The 17,004-nt window shown below is 34.9% G+C and overlaps 1 protein-coding gene across 1 annotated transcript in view; it reads right to left on the bottom strand.

Moving 5' to 3' along the window:
• DCDC1 (doublecortin domain containing 1) overlaps nucleotides 1-17,004 on the bottom strand; it is a 436,509-nt gene that overhangs the window by 210,386 nt on the left and 209,119 nt on the right. The window contains 4 exon segments of the mRNA XM_041722357.1: nucleotides 2,637-2,742; nucleotides 5,303-5,428; nucleotides 8,469-8,632; nucleotides 11,824-11,925. Coding sequence (XP_041578291.1) covers nucleotides 2,637-2,742; nucleotides 5,303-5,428; nucleotides 8,469-8,632; nucleotides 11,824-11,925 — 498 coding nt within the window.

The raw sequence follows: 17,004 nt of genomic DNA, 5'->3' as shown, positions 1-17,004 counted from the left end.
CAGGGAGGATATAAAAAGGACTCCTGAGTTATCTTTCTAACACAAACATCAAATCAGATCCTGCCTCTGCTTGAATATATCCAATGGCTCCTTGTTTTTTACAGAACAACATCCAGAATCTCTAATATTGAATTAAGACCTTTTATGATCTGATCTCAATATTCTCAGTATAACCTACCACTCTCTCTCTTTTCCTCCCCAGTGTGACCTGAAATGTGTTTGCTTGGAGCACTGGCTGACCTTGATTCTTGTAAAAAATGTTCAACAGAAACAGCATCAAGCTCAATGTCATAAGTGGTATAGCATGAATGCAATGAGGATATGAGTCCAGAAACATATCTAGTTTGGGGATGAAGGTTGGTAAAGAAAGATTTCATGAAACAGGTACAAATCAGATTAAGACTAGAATGACAGAATTTCAGCAAGCATTTAATGAATGTCTGCTGTATGTCAGACACTGTGTTAGAATACAGTAGAAGGGTGACAAAGAAAGCTAGTGGGTGGTGACAAAGAAAGAGAAGTTGAATTCCAAGTAAAGGGATCCATATGGGCATAATAACAAAAATTATGAAGTACTATCAGAAAGCAACAAGTGAACAAACAGGCTTGGCTAACATATGAGGAACATATTAGGGAATATTGAGCCTTGAAAGATAGGTTGTGGCAAATTTTTTAAAAAATCATTCATCAAAAATGTATTTGTGTACCTGCCCTACATTCAAGATCTGTGCTAGAATTCAAAAATATAAAGATGAGTATGACTTAATGTCTGTGTCCAATGAATTATCAATTTAGGGGGAGAGAAAGACACAAAAACAAATGACCATTCCAAAACACAAACTCTAAGAACATTCTCAAAGATGAAAAGGAGGCTCAATAATACAAGGTTCATTCTTCCTGGAGAATCTGGGAAGGCTCCATAGAAGAAGTTGAATAACATTCAACCGAATGTTGAATAGAATAAGTTGAATAGAAGAAGTTGAATAACATTCAACATTCAATGTTGGGGGTATATCTTAGACCAAGAACAACATACATCAAGAGTACCAAAGTGAAAAACATGTTATGGCGCACAATTTATTAGCTCTAACTCTAGTGTAGTATACAAAGAAGATCAAGAAGAGAATATTGGACAGGTAAGTTGAGAGTAGGGGTAGATTAGAGGAGAATCATGGAAATCAATGAATGCCTGATGAGGATTTGGAATTTCAGTAGGTAACAGCCAGGGATACAAGTTTTTTTTTTTAACAAGAAACAATGTCACAGCAAAAACCTAAAAGGAATGCCAACAGGATCAGAACTATGGTAAATAAATCTTAATGTGAGATGTATATAAAATATAAATATAGACATTAATTCTTAGTGTACTATTCAACTTGCATTTATTTATTTTCTAAATTTGCTCCAAATCTGACAGGATTAGAGATACAGTTGACCCTGGAATAACAGGTTTGAACTGCACAAGTCCACTTACATATGGATTTTCTTTGATACAGTGCAATGCTATAACTGTATTTTCTCTTCCTTATGACTTTCTTAATAACATTCTCTTTCTTCTAGCTTACTTTATTGCAACAATATAGTACATAATACATACAATATAGAAATTATGTGTTAATTGACTATTTATGTTACTGGTGAGGTTTCTGGTTAACAGTAGTCTATCAACAGTTAAATTTTAGGGCAGTGAAAAGTTATACGTGGAAAAAAATTATACATGGATTTCCAACCGTGAGGGGTCAGTACCCCTAACTCCATTGTTCAGGGGCCAACTATAATTATTTCTTTTATTCTACTTTTATAATCATACAATTTATATTCACATGTGTTTTGAAACAACTAATATTTTCAGTATATGTTTTGACATAATAAACTGAACAGACATGGAGAAATTAAAACAGAGCAGGTTGGGACAACGTGTCTTTTGTATTGTCTCTTGGAAATAAAGGGCCCAGATCATTTAACAGGAAGTCCAACTTTTGGGGGGCATCTCTATCTCTGTGGGTGCCTTTTGGATTTCATTTCATGAGTTTAAAAACTAAAGCTTATGCAGCTGAAGTGGACAACAACCGGCCACTAAGGAAAAATAAAATAATTATTCCTTCTTTGGAGATTTATTTATTTATTTATTTATTTATTTATTTATTTATTGAGACATATTTAAAATACCTTTCCCAGCTCAGTTGGAGAAGAAAATTCTTTACTGGCATGATAAATTTCTACATGTAAATTAATAAACAGAACTTCTGGATTGGGTTGTCATGAGTTGGGTTTTCTGAAGAATTCCTATTCCTTAAATACATTGACCCATAGAACAAATAGATCAGATACTTGTTTAACAGCCATCTTAGAGACTTTTTAAAACAACTCCAACTTTTTAATACAGATATAAAGAAAATATACCAAGCAATAGTAGTTAAGTGACATAATTCAGGTAAAAATTTTTCTTGTAGGAATACCATATATCCCTTCAGTTTTAAAGTGTTTAATTAACAGGAAGTAAAGAGTAACTTGCCCCAATATTCGTAAAATAATTTATTTTTCAAAAACTTCCAAAAAATCCACTCAGTCACCATGTATTGAATGACTGTCCAATACTTAAACTACCCATATTAAATACAAGAAATAATTCCAACCTTGTTCTGTAGGAAATGGTTCTCCAAATCCACCTTTTCAAATTGATCAGGTATCGGTTGATTGGCACCATTGGAATTAATTGGAAATCCTTCACAAACTTCCCAACTAAGAAAAGTAAAATATTTAATTATTTGTGTTAAAATAAAATGCAGTTAATTATAACTCTCTTTAATCTACTAGTATAATAATTTATGTATCGTATACTCTACTAGGGAGAGAAAAACAAATGTATAGTCCATAATCTTTTTAAACAGAAATTGTAAAGCACTTTGTTTTCTATTACTGGGAAAGGAAGACTTTAAATTTGTATTTTGCAATTACTTATAATACTGGGAGATTCAATGCCTAATTATTAATAATACAGGGAAACAAAAAATGATTTTTAATCTTACAGAATCACTTATAGTGGAGACCATCTTCACTGTTAACTTTTATTCTAAGTACAATGGACTATAAATAAAGGATATTTTTTATACTTAAAATGGTTGTTTTAATCACATTATTTTCAGTTTTTAGACAGTCTTATAGAGCAGCACTGTCTAGTGGGCACATGGACAAACCACAAACTGGGGGTAGGGGGTTCATCTTAGTTCACCCAAATCACTTATTTTAAAAGTGAACCAATCTTTACCCTAAAAAAAGATTATCTGGCTCAACACTGATATGTTAAGACATATCATATGGCATGTTATTCAAGAGAAACCAGTTCTGGGACTCGTAATAGTATTTTTTTTTCAAAACCCTGAGAAATATAAATTAGAGTATGATTATTAAGATTTCAAATGATGCACATTGTAGAGTATAGAAAGAAATTTCAAGCGGAATCCAAAAATTATGAAAATTATCTTCAAATAAGTTTGTTTTGAGTAAGGATAGCTTCAAATTGTTATGCTTAGTGACCTAAATCTAACTTAAAACTGCTCAATAAAACAGTCCTTATTGCACCCAGGGAAGGGAAATTAAGAAGGAATACATGAACTAAAAATTAAACTCCTAGCTAAAACTTGAAGGGAAAGGGTCTGGGGAAATTTAGTAGCTTACGGAAAGATTGTGGCGCATGAAATGAATCTTCTTGTAAGTGGAAATGCTTATAAAAAAGAAAGTGCTGAGGGGGGGCCTGGGTGGCACAGCCAGTTAAGCATCTGCCTTCAGTTCAGGTCATGATCTCAAGTCCTGAGATCGAGCCCCGTGTTGGACTCTCTGCTCAGTGGAGATCTGCTTCTCCCTCTCCCTTTGCCCCTCCTCCCTCCTCACCTTGCGAGCTCTCTCTCAAATAAATAAAATCTTAAAAAAAAAAAAAAAAAGGAAAGCAGATAAATTATTTTGTATCTTTAAAGAAAAAGAACAAGACAAAACATTCAAATCTTGCCTGGATAATACTAACAGTCATTGAGGGCTAGAGTTGTTTAAACAATCAAGGAAGACCAAGGAATTCATCTTTGTAGATATGTTGAGCAATGTCTAGCTACACTGAATGACCTCATCAGACAGACCACTTCTGGTTCTCTGGATTTTCCCTGTACATACAGCCTTTTCTCCTGAATACTGAGGAAAGCTGTAATTTGTTAAATTACAAAATATTAAAGATAGATCACCTAATCCATTATACTTTCAGAACTATGCTGAATGTCCAATAATAGCCATTAGCTACATATACCTATTTGAATTAAAATTGGTATAATTTAAACACAATTAAAAATTCAGTTCCTCAGTCACATTAGTCATATTTTAAGTTCTCGATAGTCACAATATATGCATCCATCATCCCAGAAAGTTCTATGAGAGAGTGCTAGATAGTGGTTAAGCCCTCAGTTCTTAAGAAAGACTGGGTTAGAATCCTGGCTCTGTCATGTACTAGTTGTGTGCCGGGGCAAATTACTCTGCCCCCCTGTGCCTCGGTTCTGTGCCTATAAAATGGAGTAATAATAAGATAATGTAATAATGGGATTAAGATAATTGTTTTGAGTATTAAACAAATCCTTACCCGATTTATTTAGAACTATGTGGTCAACACTTAGTAAATACTGGCTATTTTTATTTACAGATAAGAAGCTGACACCCATCTGGTCATGGACAATCATGAGCAGAGATGAAGCTAGATGCTCAAATCCTTTCCTGTTCTTCCCACCATTCCACCAATTCTCTAGCATATTGCTTTTATTTTCAATTTGTCATCATCAAATGAGATGCTTAAATACGAGCACTCATACAAGAAAACATTACTTAATATTTTAATAATCCCACTCAAAACTCTTAATTTAGAAACATCCACTAAAAACAGTTTTTACATTTCAAATATAATTGTTATCTCTGCAAAGCAGAAACTATAGTCCACTCATCGCTTCATATGGTTGTTTTTAAAACTCAAGAAAAGTTACGTCTTTTAGACATTAGCTATTTCATTATATTATGAAATAATTCAATAACATAAATAATTGCTTTTTAAGACAATTCAAATAACATCTTTTAGTTTTGAAATATAAATTAGGTAATTCAAGTTACCTAAGAAAAGTTAAGTCTTTTAGACATTAGCTATTTCATTATATTATGAAATAATTCAATAACATAAATAATTGCTTTTTAAGACAATTCAAATAACATCTTTTAGTTTTGAAATATAAATTAGGTAATTCAAGTTACTTTAACCAAGAACATGTTAATTTACTTGTCACATCCAGGTAGCAGAACAGCATTAGGATCCAAGGAGGTTTTATATGCAACTGTAATGCCATCTCTGTCGAATGTAGTCACCTGGTCAAAGGTGAGACTCAAAACAGGGTTAAGTGGAGGTCTGGAAAATGGAAAAAACATCAAAGCTATATGTAAAATTATACAAACACTGAAATTTGAGTACAAATAAACAATAAAAGCTACAATATCAGTGGGTAACAAAATCCAGAAATAAGTGAATTTCGTATTATATAGCACTCTTGTTGATACCTTATGCTGACACCTGAGATGCACATTTTAGTTTATTTGGCTGATTTATAACATGTCAAGGATAGTGGTAACACATGTAATTTTTTAAAATAATTTCAATAATAAAAGGATTTAGTTGAGAAAAACATCCAATTATCATTCATGCAATTTTCATTTTTTATGTATAACCACAATGCAATACACCATTAATATTCTCTGGAGCTGATAATTAAATGAATTCTTAATATTTAGCTATAAATTACTATTTTTGTGAGCTCACTAAATGTTATGCTGATCTGATTTTTCATATTAAATTCTGTTAGCTACTTTGTTTTATATTAATTATTTGAGATTAAAATCAAATAGGAAACAGATCTTAAAACAATGGCAACCAGCATTATATCAACTATGAGCCATTTTTTTCCTAAAGTGGTGACAAAGCCTTGCTATTTAACTTCATAATTATAGGACTCCACCTCATCACCCATGTAGGGCTGTCAAAAATTTTTAAACTGAATCTAATCATGAGAAAACATTCAGACAAATCCAGAATATGGGACATTCTACAAGAAAAGTACCTGGTCTCTTAAAAAAAAAAATTCAATGTCATGAAAAACAAAATAAAAGGTGAGAGACCATTATAGATTAAAGAGACTAAAGGAAATAACTAAATATAATACATGAATCTTATTTGGATTCTGAACTACAAAAAAAAAACTCAAAACTACATTTTGGATAGTTTAAACATAGATTTTTTTTTAATTTTTAAAAAAACATAGATTGTATATTAGATGATGCTACATTATTCTTGACTGCTCTAGATATTACAATGTGGTGACACAGGAGAACATTCTATTCTTCAGATACATATCTGAAGCATTTATGAGTGAAATGTTAATGATGGCCTGGAAATAATCCCAAACCTCTCAAAAGAGAAAAGGGGGATATAAAAGGTAAATCTAATGCGGCACACTCTAAACTGGTGAATCTAGGTGAAGGGCACTTAAGGGTTCGTTGTACTATTCTCTCAAGTTTTCTGTAGATTGGATATTTTCCAAAATGAAAACTGGGAGAAAAATAATTACAGGACTCAAAATAAAAGCAGATGTTGGCAAAATCATCTTTCATAAATGAGTAAGCTAACTCCCTGTGTCAACACATTAGAATTGCTGTCTAAAAATGAGTATCATTTACTTAGTACATACAGCACATTCTCTCAATATGTTTTAAACTAGATCTAGGAAATGACTTTTAGACATAAATTTCAGAAATTCCAATTGCAAAAAAAATGCTATAATGGTCTCCTAGTACTTTATATTGGATTCAAAACCAGAAAAAAAAATGATCCTATTAAAATAACAATGGTATATAAATATATATACTTATGAATTCTTGCACCTACAATCTTCAGTTGATTTTAGGCTATTCCAGATACTTAGCATTTACTTATTCCACAAATATGATTCAATAAACCAAGAACAAGTGTTTCATCTTATTAAAATACTGTATTATAGCACACATCTTTAAAACATTAAGATTAGTCATTGCCTTCACTTTAATAATGATATTTAAGAAGAAATTATTACACATATTTTATTAAAGCCTTTCCTTATAATTGGAAGAGCTTGCTAAATTATTCAAGATTTCTTGCCACTGTAAAATTCATCATTGTTCTACCATTATAAAAACAACTCTCGCAATGTAATTAAATAATATTTTTAAATATGTCTATGGAAGAAAACATCATTCCTTACATATATTTTTAGTTCTATAAATTACACAGCATAAGAAATTACTAAGCACTTTAATTTTACTCTACTAGGAGAGAAGAAATAGAATCTTATAATATACTACCCACAACTAATCCTACCAACTTCTTCCAAAACCTGCATGAATTTCTGGGTAGATTTATTTCGGTATTTGAAATTTTGACTCTTAGAATACATAGCAAATCCAATCGCCTCCTAGTCTGTCTACGCGATTTTCATTATAATTCATATACAATCAATTATACTCGACAAGCAAAGTTATTTTCCTCTATTTCCCTTATTCAGATAAATAAAGGCTTAAAAAATTTTAAAGTAGGCAGAAAAGTGTGTTTAAGTTTCCTGACAAGCAGTTTCAGAGTTCATCTGGATGTGTCCTGTCAAAATATGCATAAATTTCTAAGATATTCCACACAACAGCCCAGCTCATCAGTGCCTGTAGACTGCAGCCTTTTTCTCTTCCCAGAAACACAGATAATTTTATGCAGGAATTTACCAATCTACAAAAATTTACACAATGCTCAGCAATAACCAGTAATTATTGTGGGATAATGTAAGCCGCTTTTGAGGAATATAACTTTGATGGGATGGGGCTTACAAGCTTTACCAATTTATCTTTAGCTGTCCTGTCATTGGTGCTTAAAAGGTTAAGACTTTATTTGTGAAAACATAGAGAGATAGTGGGGAATCATGTTGTCTACAGCTTCATAAATCTTGCTTAAGATCCTTTTCAATTACCATCCATTTCTCCTTTAAAAAGGGACAAAAAAATAGAGGAGTGGAAGCAGGTCAGGGCAGTGTGCGACAATGACAGTGTGATGGGCTTGGGCCCCCCGTGGCGTTTCCATCTGCTATCATTAAGGTGACTACTCAGACATGAACAAATCCCACTTGCTGTGCTGACAGGCAGACTTCAAGAACTATGACAAGGCATTAAGACAGAAAGTCAGAGAGAGAGAAAGAGAGAGATGTCATATCTCACAAACAATACGCCTCACAAAAAAAACGCCCCCGAAATTTTATTGGAATTCAAAATTTAAAAAAACAATTCATAAAAGGTGGTACTTGGCTTCTCAACTCTCCTTTTAAATTAGCTTGCCCCTGGAAAGATTGAAGACAGACAGAGAATAAACACCTTGCTCCTACCTGTACGCTTTACCATAAGACACCCAAATTTTTTGCCCATTCTTCAGCAAAAGTGGATTCTTAATTTCTTGACCATGCTCATCAAAAAGCCGGATTGAAGAAAAATTGAGGCCTGATGGGTTGATGGGAGAGCCTTGAAACCTTTGATGAATCTTGAGAAGTAACTGGTGGTGGGGGAAAATAATGAAGAAGAAGAAATAATGTAAAACGCGAACCTCTATAATAAACTGTCTCTACTCGGTAACAAATGAATCCAAACAAATGATAATTAAATTCATATAGAATGTTAAAAGAAGTGTGAAATGACGGCAATGTTTAGCTCAGTGTAAAGTAACAAAATGAGCATGGGCTTTTAACCAGCAGGGGGTGCCACAGGCTTGTGATTGAGCTCTGACCCTTTGGCACGGGGACTGAAAGCAGATGTGACAGTCTTACAGAAAGAGCATTTAGCTTCTACACACGGTAACAGTCCTCTTTGATAAGGGTTATGCTTTTCTTGTCTGAGCCACACATTTTGTTAGGACCCTTCTAGAGCACGTTCAAGTTTTACAAGCAGCAACGTCCCCATCCCCAACTAACCTCAGAGAACCAATGGTAGGACAATTCACCACTTATAGGATTGCAAAAATAAATATGATTTGCAGCCTATGTTGGTTCACTTAGAACTCTTTCTGAAGGTGGTTTAATTTAATTAAGAGCCTTGCAAATGCTTGTGAGCTGCTTCAATAATGTTTTCAAGCTATGAGTAACCCATAGTTGAAATGTGAAGTCTGAAATGCTGTCTTCTAATATTTTAAATAATAGCATTGTGAGTGTTCGCTTCTATTTTACATTTAAGGGTTGTTAAGTCATCATGATATTCCTAATTTAAGGCACATTTTAAGTGAAAGTAAATCCAACTGAAATGTGTTGCATATGGAATTTTAAAGGACATTTTTCCTTATCCATCAACTTTGTATGAATGTTTAGGCCTCTGCTCTTTCCTGCTCTGCACCCCACACTATCCATCACTCCGTTCCCCTACCCCTACCCCACCCCCAGCCTTCTGTCACAGGCTTCCTTTTCTTCTCTCCCTTGTCAGGTCTTGTGTCTCTCAATTTCTTGCTACTCTGTAATCTCCGCAGGGATGCGGATACATTTGTGGCCTTTTCTTGCCTGGCTGCTGTACAGGATGCTTTTTTTGCTCCTTCTATTAATTCCCATTGAAGGTATATTGAGTAGCTAAATGAAGAAGCTCAGAGGAAAACAAAGTTGCAATCTTGCCATGTATCTCAGTTTCTTCACTATTGGCTATAAACTCCTGTCCAAGCAAGATGTTTTCTTTGACCAGCAACTATGTTTACAGAACAGCTAAGATTTAGGTTTTGTTGCAATAAGAGATAAATACCCATATCTCTAACTTCATCAGCTCTACATTGTTTTCATCACCTCTGCATTGACTGGATTTTTACCCTTACACATAAGAAAGGCTGAAAACAATGACACATTTTTCACTTCATTAAAGTTAATACTTCTCATCCAGCCTAACTAAATCCTTTGAATTAAAAATAATGATTACTATTCTCTTTGCGAGTATAATAGACAGGATGCTAGAACAGTATAAATCTGCATTGGTTTTGGTTTTGTTCCTTGGAACCACAAATGTAGTTTGAATTCTATAGATTGTTTTTATAAAGCCCCAACACTTCTGTGTGATCTAAGCCCTTGAGCTTATTTTTTGTTGCTTTGCTATTATTTCAGAAAATGCGTAATGTTGATAATCTTTTAAATCACAGTGATTTTGCTTTACAGGCATCATCTTTTTCATAAAGGGGAAAGATATAAAAGATTTAAGGCCTGATCCAAAAAATAAATGCATACACAAAGAATAGGAGTATTTGGCAGAAGGATATGAACACCTGACAACTTAACCAAATCATTTTCACAGGAGTAGCATTGCAATCTGTCTTTTTTCAACTTGGTGACAGACTGCATTTTAGGTGTTCAAAGATGAGCATTCAACAGCCTACAGGAGGTAAGGGCTTCAGTGCCTTTCATCTCTAGGTCATTGGTTAGGGTTAGGCTATTGCAACCAAAAGTTGTGATAATCTTCACCCATTTATCTGTAAAGCTATCATCGCCAGGCCTTTATAGGACACAAATTTGTTCATAGACCTGAGAAGAGTGTGAAACATCTTAGGCTAATGATAGAGAAAAGTGTGCACCAAGGGAATAGTCATCCTTGGGTATCACAAGGGAATCCCCATAACAAAGAACTTGACAGTGCCCCTAATTCAAGTTTTTCCTCCAGATTTACTTGCACATAAAAGCAAGCATAGATCAATTTCAGTGTGCTATCAGGCAGCACAAAAACTCTACAAAATAATATCTTCCTGTATAAGATAAAATAAATGCTGTCTTCAATCTTAATGTAAACCAAAAAGTAAAATATTCTAAGGTGAATAAGAAGGGAAACACGTAGAGAATTCTAGGAAGGTTTTTCTACCATGGTGATTCATATAGTCAGGGATGTGATAGCAAAAAGAAACCAACCAAGGCTCTTGAGCCTTCTCTCTCTCTAATCAATCAACGTAGCATTTCCCATCTCTCCTGAGCCCAGTCAATGATCAGATCAGATGAAAACCTCCTAATTCTATTCAACTCTTGTGTTGTATACTCTCCTAACTCTATACAACTGTGAAGGCCAGGTAATGGATATTAGTAGGGAGAGGTAAGTCTGAGGGTGCTAAACTGGAGAAAAAAAAGGAGCAAGTCTCTGAACAGAGGCCAAGGAGCAGAGCCCAAAACACTGGTGTGCACTCGGGCGCATAACCCCAATTTGTAAACAACAGGGTATTCATTGTCCTTTTATGCAAGACAAAGACTCAAAATAAAGACCCTGAACATGTTGGTTCTGCCTGAGAAACATCCCAATTGTCTGGAAAATAAGTAAAGGTAAGAGTGCCTAAGATAAACCATCTGGATGTGCTTGCAATGAGCACCGGAGAAGACTAAGGCTATATGTTAGTTGCTCAGGGTCTGGGGCTTAGAAATACCCCCAGCCCAGAACATACTCTCCACTTAATATCATGTCACTTCTTTACAAAGTGTAAACAATAGGGCAATCCCAGAGTCCACTGTAGACAGATTTCCAAATACAGGTGTAATGAAGGCTAAGACACCGTTAAGTATGAGGCCAAGAGTTAATACTCTTCTAAAGCTGAGAGCCTAAGAAATTCAAAAGTCAAGCTTCAGACTATTGATCTTTACAGAGCAGCAAATTATTAATCTTCTCAAAACAACTTTAAAGATGTAATTATCTAAATTAGCAAGTAACTTGAGAGACATTATAGCCATAAATAGTTGGTAAACTCACATTTTCCATCATATCGCCAGTTTGAACTGGGCTATTAGACTCCAGGTCTTTTTTGCTGATGCAGACAGAGACCTCTCCAGTGTCTTTACCATTTTCAAATATCTGAAAAATAATCACATTCAAAATTATATATGTATGTGTGAACATATGTAAAATGTGTATGTGCGTGTCAACTGAAAGTCATGCATATGGGAACTATCCAAAGTAAGGCCTGACTCTATGAACATGTGCAAGTAATTGGCAGTGAAAATCAGCAGGACTAGAATCATATAAGAAAGTCTCTGGTTTCTCCCTTCAGTTTCACTGCCTTTAACCTGACTGGCATTCCCCTACAGTTTTAAAATAGAAGGAAAAGTGGACATTAAAGGAAAAAATCACTGACTGCAATGGATGCTTAAATGGAACAAACATCAAAGAAAGGTCAGTTAGTGACCAATTAACTAGTTTATTTCATTCTTCTTGAGGAACATAAAGCCATGAATTACATGAGCAATCTTTGATTTATATCTAAAATATATCAGTGTTCATGGAGCACCTGGCTGGCTCAGTTTGTAGAATAACTCATGATCTCAGGGTTGTGAGTTCAAGCCCCACACTGGGTGTAGAGACTACTTTAAAAAAAAAAAAAGAAACTTAAAAAAATAAAAATAATAAAATATATCAGTGTTCTAGCCAAACTGTGGAAGGAGCCTTGGTGTCCATCGAAAGATGAATGGATAAAGAAGATGTGGTCTATGTATACAATGGAATATTCCTCAGCTATTAGAAATGACAAATACCTACCATTTGCTTCTATGTGGATGGAACTGGAGGGTATTATGCTGAGTGAAATAAGTCAATCGGAGAAGGACAACATTATATGGTCTCATTCATTTGGGGAATATAAAAAATAGTGAAAGGGAATAAAGGGGAAAGGAGAAAAAATGAGTGGGAAATATCAGAAAGGGAGACAGAACATGAGAGACTCCTAACTCTTGGAAACGAACTAGGGGTGGTGGAAGGGGAGGTGGGTGAGGGGTGGGGGTGACTGGGTGACGGGCACCGAGGGGGGCACTTGATGGGATGAGCACTGGGTGTTATTCTATATGTTGGCAAATTGAACACCAATAAAAAAATAAATTTATTTTAAAAAATTAAAAAATATATATATCAGTGTTCAGCGCATCTTCTGACTCACTAAAAGGAAATTCAACCTGACATATTTATTGCATAACAGTATGATGAAGCCATCCATTTTAGGTGCACATATGCAACAAGTTGTTGAGAACAGAAAGAAAATTCTTAAGTTGCATTATGCAACACTTGCCGGGAAAGAAGTGCTAGCAAGCGTTCTGGTCCAGAGTATCCAAACAAACCAGTCCAGCAGGAAGGATCCACTAGAGTGAACACCATCCCCTAACCACGTTGAGGACCCACGTGGGGTGTGCCAATCCATTCACCAGGCTCTTAAGAATAGAAGCAGGCCAAGAGAGACCTGATGAATAATTTAAGTCCTTATTTATTTTAATTTTTTCCAAAAGTACTTTTCTTCCCTTTCTGATACACATATCACATCAAGTAGTCATTGTATTTATCTCTCGTGCTATTTCCAGAGAAGATGATTCAGGAAAATACCTTATTTGTAAGGAAAGAAAACCATCTGTTTTACTTTTAAGACAGTTTTGAGAGTTATTTAATTAGTCCTAACCTCATTTGGGAAATAATGTGCTTCAATAGTACTTCCTTAGGCTTTAGCAAAAAAAAAAAAAAAAAAAGAGAGAGAGAGAGAGAGATTTAAAAAAAAAAGTAATAATGTTCAAAAATTGTAGGTTTTTTTCCACTCACCACTTTTCATCATGCTGATAGTCCATGGAAATAGCACGAGCTATCAGCCTTGTCTACACGCTATAGCATCTTTTGCTAACCAGGATTTTTAAAAAATTCTTTTCTGAGTACATATATAATTCTGAGCAAAAAAAAATCTCTCTACTTTTATAAGGAACTTTGTAAACCCAACTGTTGCCTGCAAACCCATGGGAAATAATGTGGATGGAGAATCTTACTCTCCCAACAATCTCTTCAGAGCCCTAACCTGGAACAGAGCTGTTAAACAATGGTGACATTTGGCAAGGACAGTCACAATTCTGGATGTCAAGCATATTGCAAGGTAAGCATTGACAAAAGCTCAGTTTGGGGAACTTATTGATGTTCCTTGCTTTGTTAAGACTTGCTAGATGTGGAATCAGAGTGCAGAAAATTATGTTCTAGAAAATAGCAGTGTGGGTGCTAACTGCCAAACTGAGAGAGCAAAGAGGAGTTGGCCAACATCTAAGACCTTCATTAGTTCACTGCTTCTTTCACTACCAGTAAGAAGTCTGCCCTTCTATGTCCAAAATTGTTCTCAAAAACAAACAAACAAGGCTCTGGTTTCCAAAATCTCTATAAGGGCATTTAAATAGATATAAATGTTTTAGGGTTTAAGTACAAGTTTAGGTGTTTCAGTGAAAGAAGGCTGCCCTCCATTAGGTATAATGTATTGTTCTCTGTATTTTTACAAAAATAAAAATTTCCCAAGCTGAAATACTATGAGACTCTGCTTTTCTTAAGGCCTACCTCTCATTCTTTATACTATGCTCATTTTTATAAAATCCAAGTATTATATTTATTTTTTTTTCTTCCTTTGCATGGGAAGCACTTTTTTTTTTTACTTCTACTGTCCAATGTCTAACCAAAGATCACTCTCTAAACAAAAGTTCTGTGATTGACTAGATATAGATAAATTAAAGAATAGTTGACTTTTATTTTCCTTCTGCCTAGTCCTTGGCTTACAAAAAAAACCAACTGCTGTATTGGCTCCTCAGTGGCTCTCTGCATGGCCTCACCTCCCTATAGCTCTAAAATTAAATTCTTACCTTGGAGTGGGATGATGGAAAAAGCTAGCTGAGGCTAGTCTTGGGTCCCAAGGAGTAAGGTAATAGAACTTTAAAAAAAAAAAAGTGATCCAGATCCTCTTGAAAAACACTGTAGCTAATGACTAGTGAAGAAAATATCTATAAATAAGATTTTACTTCTATGATTAGTTATAACAATCAAAAAATTTTAAGGAGTGTTTTCCATGAATTACTCTCCTTCATGTCAATATTGACTTTTCTTAAACAGGATTAAATTAGATTAACACTATGTTTTATTGTAATGTTGTAATAGATTCATTCACTCAACAAATATTTACTGAGTGCCTACCATGTGCCAAGCACTGCTCAGGTGCTTAAGAAATATCAAGGAGCTAAGATTCCTGCTTTTAAGGAATAGAACAAGTAAGTAAATCATATAGCATAGTCAGGATACATCCAGGTCTTGTAAATGCTAATTGTTCATTCTTTTTGTTAAAGAAGGCCCACCAAATTAAATGAACTTTGTGGACCTTTAATACAATTTGGTGGGCCTTCTTTAACAAAAGGAGTACAAAATTACACATGTAAAACTAGATACAAAATATTCATTTAAAATGAGAAAGGAGGGACGCCTGGGTGGCTCAGTGGTTAAGCATCAGCCTTTGGCTCAGGGTGTGATCCTGAAGTCCCGGGATAGAGTCCCACATGGAGCTCCCTGCATGGAGCCTGCTTCTCCCTCTGCCTGTGTCTCTGTCTCTGTGTGTGTGTGTGTGTGTGTGTGTGTGTGTCTCCCATGAATAAGTAAGTAAAGATCTTTAAAAAATAAAATAAAATATAATGAGAAAAGACAGGCAGCCCAGGTGGTTCAGCGGTTTAGCACCGCCTTCAGCCCAGAGCCTGATCCTGGAGATTCAGGATCGAGTCCCACGTCAGGCTCCGTGCATGGAGCCTGCTTCTCCTTCTGCCTGTGTCTCTGCCTCTCTCTGTGTGCGTCTCTCATGAGTAAATAAACAAAATCTTTAAAAAATAAACAAATAAGTAAATAAATAAAATGAGAAAAGAAATCACAATTTACACACATTTAAAAAGCTCACCCATAGCAAAAAATTATAAAATATTATCATTAACTATCTAAACACACATATTTTGGCTGAATTGTCTTTGATCACCTTTTCTTGTGGTATTTGGTAACATTTTTCTATACGGAGAATGGAAAGATAATTCTTCCCTCTAGCATGGTTAATGAAAAAGTTTTTGATTACTAATTAGAAAAATCTCTCTCCATTGAGCTCTACACTCAATACAGAGTCTACTTTGGATTTTCCTTTCTTCTCCCTCCCATCCCCTTTCTCTCTCAAATAAATAAATCAAATCTAAAAAAAATTGTTTAAAAAAAAAAAGAGGGTGCCTAGGTGGCTCAATCGGTTAAGCACCTAACTTTTGGTTTTGGCTCAAGTTGTGATCTCACAGTCATGGAATTAAACTACAATAAATAAATAAAATCTAAAAAAAATTTTTTAAAAGAAAAATCTCTCTCAGTTTCACAACTTTGTTGGTCATTTCATAAAAGTATTTAGGATTGATGTCAAATTTGGGGAAATCTTGATCAGGTTTCTTTAAAATATTTGTAGGAAGAATTTCCTACAAATAGTTGGCTTTATTATTTTCACAACTTTTTTTCCTCCACCACCCATATACTTTTGATGCCAAGCACTCTAATCCATAGTCAGAAAGCAATATGCTCTATGGCTAGCGGGCAGTAGCCACCTTCCTGGAAGCTCTTTCCACATCAGAACAGTTAGCGCTAACTGAACTATACCGGGAAGTGACGGCAAAACACTAATTACATTCCACTATACCTAAACTAAATGTATCCCAAATTCAATTTCCCCCACCAGACCTCAAAAACACGGCCACTTCAACACCACTTGGTACAAGGGCAAACTTGACAGAGAAGAAATTGGAGTAGAAACAGACAGTGGTCTCAACCAATTACAGTTCAGATATAGTTGCAAATTTTATAGCAACACATGACCATGTGCACCCATTTCTAGTGTTTCTCCCAGAGTTTTGGAAGAGACCTCTGCAGGGAAGGGACCCTGAAGCTTCAGTTTCATTAGCTCCATAGTAAATGTACCTCTGAGATTGTTAGAAGGTGGTATTATCTAAAAAAGGGCAGAGGATATAGGGTCTGGGATCAGGGAGTGTGATGGGCATGTTAAACACCATATGAAGCAGGTGACCAGAACAGGCCTTCAAAAGACAAAAGACTTGAGTAAGGAGTTGACAGGGAGAGTTAACCAAGCAAATA

Source organism: Vulpes lagopus, chromosome 11, assembly GCF_018345385.1.
Source record: "Vulpes lagopus strain Blue_001 chromosome 11, ASM1834538v1, whole genome shotgun sequence".
In the NCBI taxonomy this organism is placed as follows: Eukaryota; Metazoa; Chordata; class Mammalia; order Carnivora; family Canidae; genus Vulpes; species Vulpes lagopus.
The sequence above is the reverse complement of the archived record's forward strand: the minus strand, read 5'-3'. Positions and strand labels throughout refer to the sequence as shown.